At 37.4% G+C, this 21939-nt stretch overlaps 1 protein-coding gene across 4 annotated transcripts in view; it reads left to right on the plus strand.

Annotated features, from left to right (window-relative positions):
- The window catches only part of ARID4B (AT-rich interaction domain 4B), a 153719-nt gene extending 131780 nt beyond the window's left edge, over nt 1-21939 (plus strand). For 3 of the 4 annotated variants that reach the window (XM_058542994.1, XM_058542996.1, XM_058542995.1), the window contains exons 20-24: nt 687-1898; nt 10732-10845; nt 13077-13292; nt 14823-14969; nt 20184-21939. In XM_058542994.1, the coding sequence (XP_058398977.1) occupies nt 687-1898; nt 10732-10845; nt 13077-13292; nt 14823-14969; nt 20184-20311 (1817 nt within the window). In that variant the 3' untranslated portion in view covers nt 20312-21939. Of the gene's footprint in view, nt 1-686; nt 1899-10731; nt 10846-11518; nt 11675-13076; nt 13293-14822; nt 14970-20183 lie in introns of those variants that run through there. The other variant, XR_009220430.1, reaches the window with a different exon arrangement.

Here is a 21939-nt window from a genome sequence, read left to right on the forward strand (position 1 = left end):
ACCTGGCATGTAGCAATTTCTCAATAAATGTTATGTTGAAATCATTATATATTGATTATATATAATCATGTATATTACGTGTAATATACATATATTACACGTAATATATTATTTTTTATACTTAATTGAATTTGTTTACTAAAAACATTTAAGAAATTCTATAAATATTTTTATATAAAGTATCAGTTACTTAAGTTAATTGTATCATTCTTTAAAGCATCTATTGTGGAAATCTATTGTTCACAAAATCCTTGAATTGCTACATTGAAAATGAAGGCTACAACTTACATGAGAATACAGACTTTGGAGTTAGAACAACCTGGGTCTACGTTCCGACTGCACTATTTTCTGCTCATAAATTTGGGGAAGTTTCTTTCTTATAATCAGCTTTATTGAGGTGTAGTTTACAGACAGAATTCACGACTTTTATGGTTACAGTTTGAGTTTTGGCAAAAGTACACAGTAGTGTAAGTACCACCACAGTCATGATAGACAATATTTCCATTGGCTGGGTGAGTGTCTTAACTCTCCAAAGCTCAGTTTCTTCACTTGTAAAATGGGGATAAGACCTAACAACCCGAGGTGGCTTTAACATAGGAGCTAATATATAAAGTGCCTGGCATAGAGAAGACATTGCTAGTGTTCTCATCCTACTCATCGTTTTTTCTTCTTTTTTCTTTTGTTAGCTTCTGAAAGTTCTGCTGAAGATAGTGAGCAAGAGGATGAGACAAGTCCTCAAGACATAGATAATAATGGCAAGGAAGAATCTAAGATTGATCATTTGACCCACACCAGAAATGATCTTATTTCAAAAGAGGAACAGAACAGTTCATCTTTGCCAGAAGAAAACAGAGTCCACGCAGATTTGGTAGTATCTAAACCGGTGTCAAGATCTCCAGAAAGATTAAGAAAAGATACAGAAGGATTATCCGAAGATACTGATTATGAAGAAGATGAAGTTACAAAAAAGAGAAAGGATGTCAAGAAGGACACCACAGATAAATCTTCAAAGCCACAAGTAAAACGTGGTAAAAGAAGGTATTGCAATACAGAGGAATGTTTAAAAACTGGATCCCCTGGCAAAAAGGAAGAGAAGGCCAAAAACAAAGAATCACTTTGCATAGAAAACAGTAGCAACAGCTCTTCAGATGAAGATGAAGAAGAAAAATCAACAGCAAAGATGACACCAACTAAGAAATACAACGGTTTGGAAGAAAAAAGAAAATCTCTACGGACAACTGGTTTCTATTCAGGATTTTCAGAAGTGGCAGAAAAAAGGATAAAACTTTTAAATAACTCTGATGAAAGACTTCAGAACAGCAGAGCTAAAGATCGAAAAGATGTCTGGTCAAGTATTCAGGGACAGTGGCCTAAAAAAACACTGAAGGAGCTTTTTTCAGACTCTGACACTGAGGCTGCAGCTTCCCCACCCCATCCTGCCCCAGAGGAGGGGCCGGCAGAGACATCATTGCAGACTGTGGCCGAGGAGGAGAGCTGTTCACCCAGCGCTGAGCTAGAAACACCGCTGCTGGCTAGTGCCAATAGTAAGCCAACTGAGGAAAAACCAGTGGAAGTCACTGACAAAAAAGCGGAATTTCCAAGTAGTGGCAGTAATTCAGTGCTAAATACCCCTCCTACTACACCTGAATCACCTTCTTCAGTCACTGTAACGGAAGCTAGTCGGCAGCAGTCTTCTGTAACAGTATCAGAAACACTGGGTCCAAACCAAGAAGAGGTCCGAAGTATCAAGAGTGAAACTGATAGCACAATTGAGGTGGATAGTGTTGCAGGGGAGCTCCAAGACCTGCAGTCCGAAGGAAACAGCTCCCCAGCAGGCTTTGATGCGAGTGTGAGCTCCAGCAGTAGTAATCAACCAGAACCAGAACATCCTGAAAAAGGTGAGGAGCAGAAAGTATATGTCCTTTTATTTTAGGATTTCCCCTCTTACGGTTTCAATGGTTTCACAGTATCTCTTGTTATAACATGAAGTGTTTAAGTGAAGTACTTGTGTGAAAATGGTAAAAATGGAAATTTGAATAATGAATAGTGGAATGCATTTAAAAGCTTGAGAAGGATTTAATGTCCTTTGCTTGAGCTGTCCATGAGGACATTTCATAGTGGAACACATGCTAGAAATTGCACCCAGGCCCAAATCCAAACCTATTTGAAAATTCATTATACACCGGTTGACTATATGGCATGAGCAGCTTAAATATATTTCTGTAACATTGTTTTTGCAATTGTAATGTGCAGTTTCTCACAAACATTTTGATTTATTGACAGACCCCTCCACCCTTAACCAAATACTGTATGTAGGGGTTTGGAGCAACCAACTGTCCAGGCACTGCTTTCCTCAGACAACCGTGTCAAACTGATTTTCAAGCCTGACTAACTTGTGTGAGTTTGTAAAGGAATTTGCTGCTTTCCTAGATGCATAGCTTCCAAATTGAAGGACCAATGTGTGTGTTAATAATCTATAGTAATACTTTTTTGATTTTCCGTGAAGTTATTAAAAGTGGAAATTCAAATTAGTACTTTCCAAAAGTGTTAGTGCCTTTTGATAGTGCCCTAGCTATACTTCCGTCATCATTTTTCTTATAAACCACTTCATTCAAGTGTCTTTAAATCAGTATACTCTAGCCTGACACTTGGCTTTGAAACACACTTGTCCATTGTAAAGATAGAGCACTAGGCTGTGTATTTTATATAACACACCAGGTTTGAATATGCTAGCTGTAGGTTTTGGGCTAAGCTTAAAGAGATATGATCTGGATCAGATTAGTTAATTCCAAGTTTTTCTCACACAAATCTTTTTTTTATTTTTCCAGCTTTATTGAGATATTATTGACATAATATTGTCACACAAATCTTGACGTAAAACGTTTTTTTTTTTAAATAAATATTAAGTAAAGAATAGAGTTGCAATTAAGTGGGGATGGTCTTTGTTTTTTCACATTTACACATACAGCTACTGTGATTATGTTTGTGTGCCGTACTATCTCATGGAACTGAATTATCCAGGCATAAATAGAGTAATCGTCACAATTAAAGAAGCTTTTATCACAGATGATTAGAGAAGCTTTCAACAATAATATGATAAAGTTTTAATAATTATAATTTTTTTTGTGTGTCTGAGGAAGATCGACCCTGAGCTAACATTAGTGCTAATCCTCCTCATTTTGCTGAGGAAGACCAGCTCTGAGCTAACATCTATTGCCAATCCTCCTCCTTTTTTTCTTCCCCCAAAGCCCCAGTAGATAGTTGTATGGTCATAGTTGCACATCCTTCTAGTTGCTGTATGTGGGATGCAGCCTCAGCATGGCCGGAGAAGCGGTGCGTTGGTGCGCGCCCAGGATCTGAACCTGGGCCGCCAGTAGCAGAGCGCACGCACTTAACCGCTAAGCCCCGGGGCCGGCCTGATAATTATATCAGAATTAAACTTTCTTAGAGACCTGGCAATTATTTTTAAGATTCTGTGCTTCAGTATAGTCAGTATCTAAATCACTTTCTTTATGTTTCAAATAACATTAGGAAAAGTTATCAATAAGGTATAATCCATTAAAAAAGAAAACTAGGAAGTTGTAAACAAAACAGTTGATAGCCTGTTTCATTTTGATCAAGGAAGCCATGTCTTATATACTCAAGGTTGATTTTACCATTGGTAACAGGACCAAGAAACATTTTTTATAGCAAACATGGCATAATTTTATCATTATATAAATTATATCATGTCATTATAGTATCTGACATTGGAACTGAATAGAGATGGGACTTTATTAATCTCTAGAAAAAGACCTTACTGTATGGTCTGGGAGGCAATACCTATAATTAGAGAGATGAGAAACATACCAGATACTGAGGACCAGATTAGGAGTACAGAAAAATGTATAGAAACTACAGTTTAGAGTAGTAATTAATCAGTGAAGCCTGGGTATCATAGAAGGTCTTAGTGAAGATGCAGGATTTGGGCTAGTCCTTGAAGAAAAGGGAGACATTTATAATGTTTTGCGGTAGTTTCCTACCAAGAAGATGAAATGTTTCTTAGAAGTACTATGCTGAATTTGTAAATGGTGTATGTGTTAACCAGTGCCCTGGGAGCAAAAGTTATTGTGGAAATAAATTTGTAATATGACTAAATGTGAATTACTACTAAAATTTATCCCATTAATATCATATCATTTAAAATTATATTAGTATCATTATAAGATATATCATTAATATTTTAACCTTTTTAACTAAATCTTAATATTTTGGTTTTATTGAATTTTAACAAATTTCACTTTTTTTTTTTTTTTTTTTTTTTTATTGATATTTTAATGGTTTCTAACATTGTGAAATTTTGGGTTGTACATTTTTGTTTGTCCATCACCCCATATATGACTCCCTTCACCCCTTGTGCCCACCCCCCACCCCCACTTCCCGGGTAACCACAGTCCAGTTTTCTCTGTCCATGTGTTGGTTTATATTCCACATATGAGTGAGATCATACAGTGTTTGTCTTTCTCTTTCTGGCTTATTTCACTTAACATAATACGCTCCAGGCCCATCCATGTTGTTGCAAATGGGACGATTTTGTCTTTTTTTATGGCTGAGTAGTATTCCATTGTATATATATACCACATTTTCTTAATCCAATCGTCAGTCGAGGGACACTTAGGTTGCTTCCACTTCTTGGCTATGGTGAATAATGCTGCAATGAACATAGGGGTGCATAAGCCTCTTTGGATTGTTGATTTCAGGTGCGTTGGATAGATTCCCAGTAGTGGGATGGCTGGATCATAGGGCATCTCTATTTTTAATTCTTTGAGGAATCTCCATACCGTTTTCCATAGAGGCTGCACCAATTTGCATTCCCACCAGCTGTGTATGAGGGTTCCTGTTTCTCCACATCCTCTCCAACATTTGTTGTTTTTTGTCTTGGTGATTATAGCCATTCTAACGGGCGTGAGGTGGTATCTTAGTGTTGTTTTGATTTGCATTTCCCTGATGATTAGTGATGTTGAGCATCTATTCATGTGCCTATTGGCCATCTGTATATCTTCCTTGGAGAAGTGTCTGTTCATTTCCTCTGCCCATTTTTTGATCGGGTTGTTTGTTTTTTTGTTGTTCAATTGTGTGAGTTCTTTATATATTATGGAGATCAACCCCTTGTCAGATGTATGTTTTGCAAATATTCTCTCCCAGCTGGTTGGTTGTTTGTTCATCTTGATTCTGTTTTCATTTGTCTTATAAAAGCTCTTTAGTCTGATAAAGTCCCACTTGTTTATTTTTTCTTTAGTTTCCCTAGTCTGGGTAGGCATGTCATCCGAAAAGATTCCTTTAAACCCAATGTCAAATAGTGTGTTGCCTATATTTTCTTCTATGAGTTTTATAGTTTCAGGTCTCACCTTCAGGTCTTTGATCCATTTTGAGTTAATTTTTGTGAATGGCGATAGCACATGGTCCACTTTCATTCTTTTGCATGTGGATGTCCAGTTTTCCCAACACCATTTATTGAAGAGACTTTCCTTTCTCCATTGCATGTCCTTAGCACCTTTGTCGAAAATTAGCTGTCCGTATATGTGTGGTTTTATTTCTGGGCTTTCAATTCTGTTCCATTGATCTGTGTGTCTGTTTTTGTACCAGTACCATGCTGTTTTGATTACTATTGCTTTGTAGTATGTTTTGAAGTCAGGAATTGTGATGCCTCCTGCTTTGTTCTTTTTCTTTAGGATTTCTTTAGCTATTCGGGGTCTTTTGTTGCCCCATATAAATTTTAGTATTCTTTTTTCTATTTCTGTGAAGAATGTCATTGGGATTCTGATTGGGATTGCATTGAATCTGTAGATTGCTTTAGGTAATATAGACATTTTAACTATGTTTATTCTTCCAATCCAGGTGCATGGGATATCTTTCCATTTCTTTATGTCATCGTAGATTTCCCACAATAATGTCTTGTAGTTCTCATTGTATAGGTCCTTCACCTCCTTGGTAAGATTTATTCCTAGGTATTTTATTCTTTTTGATGCAATTGTAAATGGTATTATCTTTTTGAGCTCTCTTTCTGTTAGTTCATTATTAGCATATAGAAATGCAACTGATTTTTGTAGATTGATTTTGTACCCTGCAACTTTGCTGTAGTTGTTGATTGTTTCTAACAGTTTTCCAACAGATTCTTTAGGGTTTTCTATATATACAATCATGTCATCTGCAAATAGTGAGAGTTTCACTTCTTCGTTACCTATTTGGATTCCTTTTATTCCTTTTTCTTGCCTAATTGCTCTGGCCAAAACCTCCAGTACTATGTTGAACAGGAGTGGTGAGAGTGGGCAGCCCTGCCTCGTTCCTGTTCTCAGAGGAATGGCTTTCAGTCTTTCCCCGTTGAGTATGATGTTAGCTGTGGGTTTGTCATATATGGCCTTTATTATGTTGAGGTACTTTCCTTCTATTCCCATTTTATTGAGAGTTTTTATCATAAATGGATGTTGTATCTTGTCAGATGCCTTCTCTGCGTCTATTGAGATGATCATGTGGTTTTTATTCTTTGTTTTGTTGATGTGATGTATCACGTTGATTGATTTGCGGATGTTGAACCATCCCTGCGTCTCTGGTATAAATCCCACTTGATCATGGTGTATGATCTTTTTAATATATTGTTGTATTCGGTTTGCCAATATTTTGTTGAGGACTTTTGCATCAATGTTCATCAGCGATATTGGCCTGTAATTTTCTTTCTTTGTATTGTCTTTGTCTGGTTTCGGTATCAGGGTGATGTTGGCCTCATAGAATGATTCAGGAAGTGTTCCATCTTCCTCTATTTTTTGGAATAGTTTGAGGAGGATGGGTATTAAATCTTCTTTGAATGTTTGGTAAAATTCACTGGAGAAGCCATCTGGTCCTGGACTTTTATTTTTGGGGAGGTTTTTGATTACTATTTCAATCTCTTTACTTGTGATTGGTCTATTCAGATTCTCCATTTCTTCTTGGTTCAATTTTGGGAGGTTGTATAAGTCTAAGAATTTATCCATTTCTTCTAGATTGTCCAATTTGTTGGCATATAATTTCTCATAGTATTCTCTTATAATCCTCTGTATTTCCATGGTATCCGTTGTAATTTCTCCTCTTTCATTTCTAATTTTATTTACTTGAGCCTTTTCTCTTTTTTTCTTAGTTAGCCTGGCTAAGGGTTTGTCTATTTTGTTTATCTTCTCGAAGAACCAACTCTTTGTTTCATTAATCCTTTCTACTGTTTTTTTGGTCTCAATATCATTTATTTCTGCTCTGATTTTTATTATTTCTCTCCTTCTGCTGGCTTTGGGCTTTGTTTGTTCTTCTTTTTCTAGTTCTGTTAGGTGTAATTTAAGGTTGCCTATTAGGGCTTTTTCTTGTTTGTTAAGGTGGGCTTGTATCGCTATGAGTTTCCCTCTCAGGACCGCTTTTGCTGCGTCCCATATGGTTTGATATGGCATGTTATCATTTTCGTTTGTTTCCAGATAGTTTTTGATTTCTCCTTTAATTTCATCAATGATCCATTGGTTGTTCAGTAGCATGTTGTTTAATCTCCACGTTTTTGTCACTTTCCCAGTTTTTTTTTCCTGGTTCATTTCCAGTTTCATAGCCTTATGGTCTGAAAAGATGCTTGTTATGATTTCAATCTTCTTAAATTTATTGAGGCTTGCTTTGTTTCCCAACATATGGTCTATCCTAGAGAATGTTCCATGCGCGCTTGAGAAGAATGTGTAGTCAGCTGTTTTTGGGTGGAGTGCTCTGTATATGTCTACTAGGTCCATCTCGTCCAGCTTTTCATTTAAGTCTAATATTTCTTTATTAACTTTTTGTCTGGATGATCTATCCATTGCTGTAAGTGGGGTGTTAAGATCCCCTACTATTATTGTGTTGTTGTTGATTTCTCCTTTTAGGTTTGTTAATAGTTGTTTTATGTACATTGGTGCTCCTATGTTGGGTGCATATATATTTATAAGTGATATGTCTTCTTGATGGAGTGTCCCTTTTATCATTATATATTTCCCTTCTTTGTCTTTCTTAACCTGTTTTATCTTGAAGTCTACTTTGTCTGATATGAGTATGGCAACACCTGCTTTCTTTTGTTTGCCATTAGCTTGGAGTATTGTCTTCCATCCTTTCACTCTGAGCCTGTGCTTGTCTTTAGTGCTAAGATGTGTTTCCTGAAGGCAGCATATTGTTGGGTCTTGCTTTTTAATCCATCCTGCCACTCTGTATCTTTTGATTGGAGAGTTCAATCCATTTACATTTAGGGTAATTATTGAAATATGAGGGTTGAATGTTGCTGTTTTGTCACTTATTTTCTGGTTCTTTTGCATTTCCTTTGTTTCTTGTCCCATTTGTTTTGGACTGCCAATTCAGTTTGGTTGTTCTGTCTTATGATTCTTCTAGTTTTCTCTTTGTTTATCATATATGGTTTTAATTTGATTATTTGTTTAGTGGTTACCTTGAGGTTTGGGCGAAAAATCTTCTGTATGAGATAGTCCATTATCTGATAGCCTCCTATTTCCTTATACTAAGCCAATTCAGTCACTTTCCTCTTCCCCTTCTAAGTTGCTCTTGTTATACCTTATTCTATCTTGTGTTGTGGCTGTGTGTTTACAGTGATGAGGTTAAATTTATTTTTGGTGAATTTCTTCCTTTGATCTTTGAGTTTAGTATTTAAGTGGTTGTTAACCTATTCCGGTAAAGATCTACTATTTCTCTGATTTTGTCTACCTACTTTTCTCCTTACTCCAAGCTTTGTGTTCCCTTTCTCTTCTTGTTTTCAGGCCTGAGGGCCTTCTTGAGTATTTCTTGTAGTGGCGGTCTCGTGGCCATGAACTCCCTTAGCTTTTGTTTATCTGGGAGAGTTACTATTTCTCCATCATATTTGAAGGATATTTTTGCTGGATAGAGTATTCTTGGCTGAAAGTTTTTGTCTTTTAGTATTTTGAATATATCATTCCAGTCTCTTCTAGCCTGAAAAGTTTCTGTTGAGAAATCCGCTGAGAGCCTGATGGGAGTTCCTTTGTACGTTATTTTTTGTTTTTGTCTAGCTGCCCTTAATATTGTTTCTTTGTCGTTGACCCTGGCTAGCCTTACCACTAGGTGTCGTGGTGAAGGCCTTTGTCTGTTAATATATATAGGAGTCCTGTTGGCTTCGCTTACTGGTATTTCCTGCTCCTTCCCCAGATTTGGGAAATTTTCAGCTATTATTTCCTTGAATAGGCTCTCTGTTCCTCTTTCCCTCTCCTCTCCCTCAGGAATACCTATAATTCTTATGTTACATTTTCTAATAGAGTCCGATATTTCTCGGAGTCTTTCTTCATTTCTTTTTAGTCTTAGTTCTCTCTCTTCTTCCATCTGGAGTATATCTGTATTCCTATCCTCTAAAGTACTAATTCTTTCCTCCATATTGTCAGCTCTGTTCTTTAAAGATTCCAGATTCTCCTTTATCTCCTCCATTGTGTTCTTCATCTCCATCAGCCCTGATAGGTTTTTCTTTATGATTTCAATCTCTTTTGTGAAGAAACTCCTAATCTCATTTAATTGTTTGTCTGTGTTGTCTCGTATTTCGTTGAGTGTTTTTATGATAGCTATTTTGAAATGTCTGTCATTTAGTTTATGGATTTCTGTGTCTTCGGGGTTGATTTCTGGGTGCTTGTCATTTTGTTTCTGGTCTGGTGATTTCATATATTTTTGCATTGTGGTTCCTGTGTTGGTTTTGATTTTCCTCATCCTGGAAGTCTCTGGTTGCAATTTCCACCTGCCGCCACTGTGTGGTGGTAAAGGGCTGTGTAGTCTAAGCCCCCTGCGCTCTGCCCCAGTTTTTCTGCTGCGATCCGCAGTTTTGTTTTGTTTTGTTTTGTTTCTTTTCCCCACTGCGATCCACGGGTCCAGTCCAGTTTATTCAGGTCTGCCTCGGACCGCTAGATCTGGTCGAGCTGCAGACTCTGGGTTGCGGGGAGGGGGGAGCTCTCTCTTTTGCCCTCTCGGCCCCTGACGTGGGAGGCTTCTCGTTTGCCCCTCTTTATCCGCTCTCTGGGTTGCTCAGATGTTGATGGTAGCCCTGTGGCTCCTCTGAGCCCTCTGTGCGGGAGTTTCCCACTGGCTGAGAGCGCCCGAAGAGCTACAGTTTCCCGCCCGAGGGCCGCCCCCCCCTCTCTGGGAGCCGCGCGGACCGGATCGCTGATCTGATGGGGAGGGAGCGGAGTTCTCCTTACCTCTCCCCACTTCCTCCGGGGGCCCAGCACGTTCCGCTCTCAGATGTGCGGCAGTGTGGATCCCTCCGCTCCAGCTTTTCACTGTCTGGGATTCCGTTGTTGGTCTGTGGCTGTTACTTTTGTTGTATTTTGTGGGGGAAGAATTCACGGGAAAGCTCACTCCGCCATGATGCTGACGTCACCACTCCAACAAATTTCACTTTTTATTTTCAGCATGTACCTGTTTTTGAGTTACTAGATTCATAAACTCCTAGTACTAAATTGAGAACTATTTTCAGTTTATATCTGATTTTTCTAAGATGGATCTGCATACTTTATTTGCTTTTTAGAAAACTTTTATTATGTGCAGTAATTCAGCTCATTAATGACAATCTATTTAAAAAATTGTAGTAATTTCTATGATAATTCGTAAACCTTATGTGTAGTTGCAGAATTGTTCTATGCTTCTAAAATGTCGAATTAATTTATACCTAGGGAAAGCTTGATTTTATTTTGTTACTTAATAATTTCTTTCCCATTATAGCTTGTACAGGTCAGAAAAGAGTGAAAGAAGCTCAGGGAGGAGGAAGTTCATCAAAAAAGCAGAAACGAAGCCATAAAGCAACAGTGGTAAACAACAAAAAGAAAGGAAAGGGCAGTAAGTGTGAAACCTCTAATTTTTTTTATGTAAAAATAATGGCAGATACAATTTTTTACCCACTAGGAAAAGGGGTATTCAGGATGTGGGATATTTCAATATTTTGATTTTGTCTCTACTTTCGAAAAAGGCACACAGAAGTCTTCTGATCCTAGGTAAATTTTAGGATTAAGCAGTTTTGTTATTATTCAGCAGCAGTATTGATTGCTGGTGAATGATCAGGTAATCCTTTTTAAAATAACAGTCAATATAATATAAACATCAACATCTTTATGTTAGTTTTATGGTCCATAGTTCTTTCCACTTGCCATTATATGTATCACATTTTATGAAATGCTTTAATTATATATTATTTTTATTACAATGAAGTTGATTGCTTTGTAATTCTTCAAGGCAAAGTCAGCCTAGAAGACAAAAATCAGGATAGCTTTAGAGCTATAATTCCAACAACTCCAGTCTACTACCTTTATCTTTGGTAGCCCAGAGTATGTGCCCAAGAGCAGCTGTAAACAATACTTTGCTTAAGTATGCTCCAGCTAAAGATTGAACTTTAGCAATGACTCTGTTCATCAATCTACAGAAATATACTGTATTTCTCCTGAGAGCTGCACATTTTATCTCTCTTCTGTAGACAAAGTGAGAAGCAGAAAATATGTAAAGAATTTTTTTTCAGGTGCCCCACACTGACCTCCTGCTGCTCTTCCAGGAGACTCCTGCCACCTCCACTGCCTGACCTTTGCTATCGGCCGGCTTGGCTGCACTTCAGTGCAGAAAAGGGTTATGCGGCCAGCTCCCCGAGGTTCTGCTGAGCCCATATGACTTCCAGGCGGTGAATATGGCATCCCTTGGGGCCCCGGGCGGCTGTGCTCAGCAAGGCCATGAAAGCCAGCCTGAGGCAGACCACTGCATCAGAGTGGGGCCAAGCCTTGGGTGGCTTAGCTGGGAGTTGCCAGGGCTTCCAGAGCAGCAGTGGGGGGACGGGGAGGGGATTCGTTTAAGATAAGTGTAAAATAGTGGTGGAGTTTTATTCCCAAAACATCACAGTGGGAGGAGTTGCTGTGTACCTTTCCTATCTGGGGTACTTTTCAGGCTTTGAGAGCCTAACTGTACTTTTTTGGGGTTTTCTTTTTTTTGGTAGCTGTTGTTAAATGAAGAATCAATAAATATATGCCAAATTGATCATCAATTATTTGGAGTAACTGACAGGATATTTAGTGTTTATTGCACTATTATGTTTTTGTCTTTAAGACTTTACCATTTAAATGACGTTTCCTAAGAGGGCTCAACTTCAACAAGTCAATTAACATATTCATATAATTTGGAGATATAGTGGTTGATTGTATTCTCCCATTTTAATTATTGTGCTTACACCTTGGTAAATCAGAGTGAGGAAACCATTGTCTGAGAATAATTTAGTAAAGTGAATTAACTCTCATGGAATCCAAAATAATACTTTGTGTCTGAAAAGATGTAATTTATGGAAATATCAGTCCCATCACCTATTTGCATGGTAAACTGTCAAGGTGTTAAGCATTTCAATTCTAGTACTGAGGCTTTAATCAGCAAAGGCAGATGTAACATAATTATTACATAGGCTTCTGAATTCTTCATAAATTACTGAATATATTTACCAGAGTAAAACTGTTGGTTTATTTTAGTCAGCAAGCCCACGATGTAGGAGTTAGTTAAGAAGAAATTCATTGCAATGTATCAACTTCTAGAGTTTATTCCCAAAGAATTCTTTATTGAATATGATGATTATGCATCATTGTTTGTTTATGGCCAGAGGAGTAGCAAAGTGTTACATGCACACAATGTGTACACAATCTAAAATATTAAAATCAGGAAGTTTCTATAATGAGTCATTTTAAAAGATGCTATATTTTATTTTACATATATTAACATAATAGAATACAAGCTGTTCAAATAATTACTCTATATTTGACAGTCTACTGGGTATAATGGAAAATCAGTTTGAGTGTTTTTTTAAAAAATATTATTGGCAATTCAGGTAAGAAGAGTTTTTTTTTGGTTTTGTTTTTGTTTTCCTTAAGGGATGCTGCTGCGTTTGTACATGATGATTTTCCAGGTTTTTAGGCAGGATCTATAAAGCAAGTTGTTTACTGTAGTAATAAATTCAAATGGTTCATTTTAATGGTCCACTAAAATCTCTGACAGATTCTTTGTTACTTTTCTGTTTACTAATGCTTTTCTTTTTATTTTTCTTTTAGCAAACAGTAGTGATAGTGAAGAACTTTCTGCTGGTGAAAGTGTAACTAAGACTCAGCCAGTCAAATCAGTTTCCACTGGAATGAAGTCTCATAGTACCAAATCTCCTGCAAGGACACAGTCTCCAGGAAAATGTGGAAAGAATGGTGATAAGGATCCTGATCTCAAGGAACCCAGTAATCGATTACCCAAAGTTTACAAATGGAGTTTTCAGATGTGTAAGTGACATATTAAATTGACAGTTAAGCAGTAGAAACTTTATCCTAGTAACTCTTGACGCTAGTAACTCTGAAAAAGACACCATAACCAGATTTAAGAGACATAATAGGGGCCGGCCCCATGGCATAGCGGTTAAGTGTGCACGCTCCACTGCTGGCAGCCTGGGTTTGGATCCTCGGCTCGCACCGATGCACCACTTGTCAGGTCATGGTGTGGCGGTGCCCCATATAAAAAAAGTGGAGGAAGATGGGCACAGATGTTAGCCCAGGGCCAGTCTTCTACAGCAAAAAGAGGAGCATTGGCATGGATGTTAGCTCAGGGCTGATCTTCCTCAAAAAAGAAAAAAGAGAGAGAGCGACATAATAACCAATTGCAATGTAGAGACCTTATTTAGATCTTGATTTGAATAAACACATTGTGAAAAGAAAATTTTTAAGGCATTTGAGGCAAATATCAACATTGAGTAGATATTTCTGATATGATGTCAGAAATTTGCTTTGAAATAATCTGGTGTTGGGGGTAGGGAGTGGATGAGGGTATAAATGAGACATGATTTGCCATGAAATGCTAATTCCTGAAGCTGGATGATTGACGTCTGGGGCTGCATTATACTACTCTCTGTACTTTTCTATATGTGAGAAATCTTGATAATAAAAATTTTTTGAAAAAAAGAGACTATGCCAGAGTTTCTCACACAGAGAAATATTCTTAGGAGATTGAAAATTCCTTTAGAATTTTTGAAAGAAGTTTAAAAGTTATACATACTCATAAAAAATCTAAAAAGGAACAAAAAGAGGACAAAAGAGAAAATTTATCCACAGTTCTGACATTCAAAAATATATACAATTTTAACATTTTGATATCTTTCCAGTCTTTCTCTCCTTTTTTTTTTTTTTTTTTTTTTTTTTTTTTTGTGAGGAGGTCAGCCCTGTGCTAACATCCGCCGATCCTCCTCTTTTTTTTGCTGAGGAAGACGGCCCTGGGCTAACATCTGTGCCCATCTTCCTCCACTTTATATGGGACGCCGCCACAGCATGGCTTGCCAAGCAGTGCGTCGGTGCGCGCCCGGGATCCGAACCAGCGAACCCCGGGCCGCCGCAGCGGAGCGCGCGCCCTTAACCGCTTGCGCCACCGGGCCGGCCCCTCCAGTCTTATTTCTAAGTATGATTTTTAATGATATACTCTGGTGATCCTGTACAAGAATGTGAAATTTTTAGCATACATGTTTAGATCATAAGGTGTTTAATTCTACACAGTCATTCAACAAATATTGTGCATATATTATTTGCTAGGCATTGTTCTAGGCTAGACAAAAAAATCTTAGGGAAACAAATATTTTATAAGCCTTATTTTTATCTGTCTTGACCTTATTCTACAACCACACTATATGTTCTCTCCTTTATAAATTAAAATTCTGTCAGAAATATATATTAATGAAAATTTTAAATTCACACCACACTATATGTTCTCTCCTTTATAAATTAAAATTCTGTCAGAAATATATATTAATGAAAATTTTAAATTCACAGCGGACCTGGAAAATATGACAAGTGCTGAACGCATCACAATTCTTCAAGAAAAACTGCAAGAAATCAGAAAACATTATCTGTCATTAAAATCTGAAGTAGCTTCCATTGATCGGAGGAGAAAGCGTTTAAAGAAGAAAGAGAGAGAAAGTAAGTGTTTTTACCTTACTTTACTTAAACATAAAGCAGTTTATGACTTTGCTGTTAGACTCACATGAGTTTTTATCTGTGTATCTTCAGGCAAGTTCTTTACTCCCTCTGCCTTATTTTCCTCATCTATAAGGTGGGAAAATTTATCTAAAGAAGAAATTGTCTCAAATCAGAATGTTTGCTTTCATAGAGCTTACAATCTGCCCCCCAAAAATCTCTAGTAATATTTCAGCTAGTGAAAAACACTGTGAAGAGAATAGAGTGATGTTAAGGCAGTGATTGAATGGATTATGTTAGATTACAAGTGGTCAGGACATTTTCGTCGAGACCTAAATGACTAGAGGAAGTGAGAGAAGTTAAAATCTGAGGGAAAAGAGTTGTCTTAGTCTGCTAGGGGTGCCTTAACAAAGTACTACAGACTGAGTGGCTTAAACAACAAAAATGTATTTTCTCACAGTTCTGGAGGCTGGAAGTCCAAGATCAAGGTGTCAACAGGTTTAGTGTCTCTGAGGCCTCTCTCCTTGGCTTGCAGATGACTGCCTTCTCGTGGTGTCCTCACATAGCCTTTCCTTTACACGGGGAGAGAGAATCTCAGGTGTGTCTTCCTCTTCTTATAAGGACACCAGTCCTGTTGGATTAGAGCCCCACACTTACGACATCACTTAACCTTAATTAGCTCCCCGAAGGCCCTGTCTCCAAATGTTGTCACATTGGGAGTTAGGGCTTCAACATAGAATTTTGGGGCAACACAATTTAGTTCATAAAAGGATCCTAGGCAGAGAGAATAGCAAATATTCCCTAAAATGGAGTTTCCAAATTTGTAACTATTGACATTTTGAGCCAGATAATTCTTTGCTGTGGGGGGCTGTCTTGTGCACTGTAGGATATTTAGCAGCATCTCTGGCCTCTACCCACTGGATGCCAGCAGCACCCCACAGTTGTGACAACCAAAAATGTCACCAGACATTGCCAAATATCCCCCAGGGGAGCACAGTCCCCCCATATTGCAAATAACTGCTCTAAGGTGGGAATACGCTTGGTGCCTCTCAGGAGCAGTAAGAAAACCATTGTGGATAAGAAAGTGGTAGAAATACCAGCTAAAGTTAAGCAGAAGCCAAATCATGTGGGGCCTTGTAGGCCAGGATGAGGAGCTTAAATTTTATTTTAAGTGAGATGGATAGATATTTGAAAGTTTTAAACAGGGAGATGACATGATCTATTTATGATTTTTTAAAGCTCACTGTCTGCCATGTGGAAAGCAGACCCTAGAGGGGCAATAGTAGAAGCAAGGTTGATTAGGGAGCCCATTGCAGTAGATGTAGTAGTTGATAGTGACTTGGACTAGGATGGTTTCAGTAAAGATGGAGAGCAATTAATGTTGAGTTAACAGCACTTCCTGATGGATTGGGTGTGGTGGATGAAGGAAAGAGAGCCATAAGTATGACTTGTAGGTTTTTGGCTGGAACAAGTGGATACTTGGTGTCAGTATTGGAAATGAAGAAGACCTAGGAAAGAAGAGATTGTAGGTTGGGGAGCACAGAAAGGATCAGTCATTCTGTTTTAGCCATGTTACTGTTTTTTAATTAATTTTTTTAATTGAGGTAACATTGGTTTATAACATTATATAAATTTCAGATGTACATCATTATATTTCGATTTCTGTGTAGACTATATCATGTTCACCACCCAAAGTCTAATTGTCATCCATCACTGTACACATCTGCCCTTTTACCCCTTTTGCCCTCCCCCTTCTGCTCCAGTAATCACCAGTCTGTTCTTTGTATCTATGTGTTAGTTTGTTGTTTCAATCCTCCACATACGGGTGAAATCATACTGTATTTGGCTTTCTCCTTCTGACTTATTTCGATTAGCATTATGCCCTCAAGGTCCATCCATATAGCCATATTACTTTTTGAAATGCCTCCTAGGCATCCAAGTGGAGATGTCAGGTAGACAATGGGATATGTAAGTTTATAGCTCAGGGGAAAAGTCAGGACTAGAGATATAGTTTTCAAGTCACTGGTATATCTGTAGTATAATAGTTATTGCAAGTGTTTTTTTAAGTCCCAGTACTTGAGTAAATCACCTAGGAAAGAAATGTGGGTAGAAAAGAAAAGAAGGAAAGCTGGGGCAAGCCAACTTTTAGAGGTAGGGCTGAGAAGGAGAAGATAGAACCAGCAAGGCTTGAGAAGGAGTAGCCTTGAATAAAGAAAAGCAGGAGGAGAAGGCCAAGAAAAGAGTTTGAGAAGGAGGAGAGGGGTCAGCTGTTTCAAATGCTGCTGAAAGGCCAGGGAAGTGGTCAGTGGCTTGACAATGTTGGAATCACTGGTGACCTTTTCAAGAGCATTTTCAGTGAGCTGTGGAGATAGAAGCTGGATTGAAGCTGGTTGAGGAGAGAGTGGGAGGTGAGGAAGTAGAGATGGTAACCCTAGGAAAATCTTGAGTTTTGCTATGAAGGGGAACAGAGAAATGGGACACTAGGTGTGGGGAGAGGGAGACAGTGTCATTGTAAACTTATGACTTTGCCTCCCTGACCCTCTTCTTTTTCCACTATTACCATCCTCTGAAACACTTTCATTTCATTTTCTTTTCCTTTTTCTTCAGATGAATTTTCCTCCTTCCATCTCTGCTTTCTTAATAACTCCTTCAACTCTCTCTACCTTTGTCTAGGCTTTTTAATTTGTGGAGTGGGTGAAAGTCTGTCTGGGCTATGGAGTATTTGAAAAGAAATTAAATGTTAATATATAGAAAGTATATACAGAAGCATTCTGTCAAAGGAAAGGGAATCAGGGTTTTATGTGTTTGATATCATGTAGCCATTTTAAAATAATTAAAAATCAATTATAAGCACACTGCTATTTAAGTGCTTATACTAGAGCTCTTCACTCTTAAGTAATCTAAGCCTTCTTATAGATGTTTTCTATGTAATAAGACATCTATCTAGAAACAGCTCCTTTAAAACCGTGTTTGTAGATGAGGTCACCACAAATTCTCTAAAGTAAGTGATTCTGATAAATAGATGCTTTCTCTGGGGAGTTAGCATTAAAAGTCAGTTCCTAAATACTATTAAAATATCAATAGAAAAATGATTATCCTGGTTACCAAAGAAATGCAAATCAAATTAGGTACTATTCCTAGCAAAAAAAATTATAACTGAAACCAATGCTAGGAAAATATAGTGAAATTCATATCTTTATGCATTGCTGGAAACATTGGCACAGTTATCTTGGAAAACAGTTTGACTATGTGTTTGGAGAAGTAGCTAACTCCAGTTCTAAGGAATTAATAGATGCCAAGGAAACATATGTAGCCACAAAGAAGTTAGTTATAGTAATATATTTTTGTGTGTGTGAGGAAGACTAGCCCTGAGCTAACATCCGATGCCAATCCTCCCCTTTTTTCTTGAGGAAGACTGGCCCTGGGCTAACATCCATGCCCATCTTCCTCTACTTTATATGGGACACTGCCAACAACATGGCTTAACAAGCAGCATGTCGGTGCACACCTGGGATCCAAACCTGTGAACCCTGGGCCGCCGCAGCGGAGTTACAGTAATATTTATAATAGCAGATAGAAATCATTAAATTATATTGTCAAGTGATATAGCGAATTGATAAAAAAAATAAGTAGACATTAAAATTTTTATTTATAATGCTCAAAATATTTATTACATTGTTGGTAACAGCAAAAGACTAGGAATTAAGTTACAATTCATAAGTATAGTGTAATACTATTCAACTTTGAAAAGGAAAAGAGGTAGATCTATATATGTACTGATAGGCAACAATCTCCTAATATAAATTGGTAAGTGTAAAAAAAAAATCGAGAGTCAGACACTTTGCTTCCACTTGTGTTTTTAAAAGTGGAGTTATAGCTACACATTTTAAATTTGTGTATCATATCTCTAGAGTCTGGAGATAAAATCCCTCTAGAACAGGGGTTGCATACATTTTCTCTAGAGACAGATAATAAATATTTTGGGCTTCATAGGCCAGGTGGTCTCTTTAGAAGTACTTGACCCTTCCATTGTAGGTATGAAATCTGCCATAGGCAAGATGTGTAAAAAGACAGGCATGACTGTGTTCCAAAAAGATTGTCTTAACAAAAATAGGTGGGCCAGATTTGGCCCAGGGGCAATAATTTGCCAGCCCCTATTCTAGAATTTGGAAGACTGTGAAGCAACTGGTAACAGTGGAGAAGGGGAATTTGGAGGATTAGATGGATGGGAGGGAGATTTGCTTTTCCACTTTATATCTCAGTACTGAATGAGTTTTTTTACCTTGTGCATATATTCCTTAAAAGTTTTTTTGAACACTAATTTATAACAGAATTTCCCTGAGGAAAATGACTAATGTGTCATTTGCTTTGTAAACCAAGTGGAGGAGAAGGTAGTAGTTGAGCTATGGACCTTTTGTTCTGACTTTAAGGAGCAATTAGTCTTCCATTCTCATCATCATTTAAATTCATAAGAAACTTCAGACACGGAAAGATATAGGAATTAGAAGGAGGAAAAAGATTTGGGGGTAGATTACAGATATTTCATATGGGATTCAAAGCTCTTTTTGACATTTGTTTCATTATTACAGAAAGTCTATTTTCTGTTTTATTTCCATGTCTTAATAGACTGGCACACGATTTTTGTTTTTTCCTGTTTGATCCATGCAGGAGCATTCCCTGGTCTGTCCTTTTTCACTACTTGTCCTGTAGTTTGGCACTGTCTAGCTACTTGAAATACACTAGGTTTTCCTTTCTTTGCATTATGGTATTGTGAGAATTGATTGCTTTTTTTGTGTGTGTGTGAGGAAGATCAGCCCTGAGCTAACATCCATGCTAATCCTCCTCTTTTTTGCTGAGGAAGACTGGCTCTGAGCTAACATCTATTGCCAATCCTCCTCCTTTTTTTTCCCCAAAGCCCCAGTAGATAGTTGTATGTCATAGTTGCACATTCTTCTAGTTGCTGTATGTGGGACACGGCCTCAGCATGGCTGGAGAAGCAGTGCGTCGGTGCGCGCCCGGGATCCAAACCCGGGCCGCCAGCAGTGGAGCATGCGCACTTAACCGCTAAGCCACGGGGCCGGCCCAAGAATTGATTGCTCTTGTAACTAAGTGATTTTGGAGAATACAACAGAATTTTAGAGGACTAGTGTTTTTATTTCTTTCTATTGTTGTATATACATTTTATTAAGCTATTGGTTTGGTTTCCGTTTTCCTTAGGTGCTGCTACATCCTCATCCTCTTCTTCACCTTCATCCAGTTCCATAACAGCTGCTGTTATGTTAACTTTAGCTGAACCGTCAATGTCTGGCGCATCACAAAATGGAATGTCAGTTGAGTGCAGGTGACAGCAGGACTTGCTAAAGCACTTTGCACTTAATGGCTGTTGAGGGCCACGTCTTTTTTTATACTGCACAGTGGCACAAAAAAAAAAATCAGACAAGCACTATTTTATATTTAAAAATTGTTTCTTGACAAGCTGACTTGGCACTTAAGTGCACTTTTTTTATGAAGAAAAAGTACAATGAACTGCTTTTCCTCAAGCAATAATTGTTTCCAACTTGTCTGGGAATTGTGTGTCTGGTAACTTGAAGGCCTTCCACTGTGGCAAATGGAGGCTTTTCACTGCCTGTAGAGATAATACAGTAAGCATAGTTATTGAGTGGGCCAGAATATGTTAAGATAACTTACTGTATATGTATTCCCTTGTATTTTGTTAAAGCTGGAACATTTGATATTTTTCCATTTATTTATGAAAAAATATGAACCTATTTTCATTTGTACAAGCTAATTGTTTTTTAAAGCAAGTCACCTTAGGGTGGCTTTAATTGTATAAGTCAAGCACATGTAATAAATTCAAAACCTGCAGTTAACAGGATATTAGACATCAGTCCTGGTAACCAAATATTAAAGATTCTCTTTAAAAAAGACTGAACATGTTTACAGGTTTGAATTAGGCTAAAAGGTCTTGCAGTGGCTTTTCATGCCCCTTCAAATTGGAATGGAACTACTGTACTTTGCCATTTTTCTATAAATCAGTATTTTTTTTTAATTTTGATATAATACATTGTGTGAAAAAAGAAAATGGCTAATAAACTGTATTAAATCTTAAACAATGTATAAAGATTGTACTTAGCCAGTTCAAAGTGTATATTTATTCATAATGAATTATAACAGTTATATTTTTGTGTTTTCTTGTAAATGTTTCTTTTTCCTTAAATACAGATAATTCATTTGTATTGCTTATTTTATTATGAGCTACTACAAGAGGATTTCAGGAACAAGTAAACTCTATTAGTATGGTTCAAGGTTGTTGATATGAACTGTCTCAAAAGGATGGTTGTTATTTTAAGTATAAATAGCTAATCGGGGTGGTAGGCCTATAAAATTAAATGCCTTGTATAAAATCCAAAATGAACGCAAATTGTTTTCACTTGTATTGACTTTATGTTGTATGATTCCAATCTCTGTTCTGTTTGGCACTTGTATTTAATTCTACACCTTTGTAAGACATTTGTATATTGCGGATGTGTTCATTGAAGCTATTTAATACCTGGCACTGTTAATACACAGTACTTTACTGTACAGACTGTTTTAATTGTAGTTCTGTGTACTTTTTTTTGGATGGAGCTGGCATGTTTTATTTGTTTTCTGGCAATACAACGTGAGAATTTTGAAGCGTCTTGTTGTAGATGCTAACGTGTCAGAATCCTTTACCTTCAACTTTTCTAAGAAAAGCATTTTCAGTCTTGTAGTGTGTGCTTACAGTAACTAATTTTGTTGAAAATGGTTTCAAGTTATTCAGATTTGTACAGGACTGTAAAGATTTGTTGACAGCAAAACGTTGAAGAAAAAGCTTATAGAATAAAAGCTATAAAGTATATATTAGGATCTGCAAACAATGAAGAATTATGTAATATATTGTACAAATGTAAGCAAAGGCTCTGAAATAAAATGCCATAGTTTGTGAATCTTT

Source organism: Diceros bicornis, chromosome 6, assembly GCF_020826845.1.
Source record: "Diceros bicornis minor isolate mBicDic1 chromosome 6, mDicBic1.mat.cur, whole genome shotgun sequence".
NCBI lineage: Eukaryota > Metazoa > Chordata > Mammalia > Perissodactyla > Rhinocerotidae > Diceros > Diceros bicornis.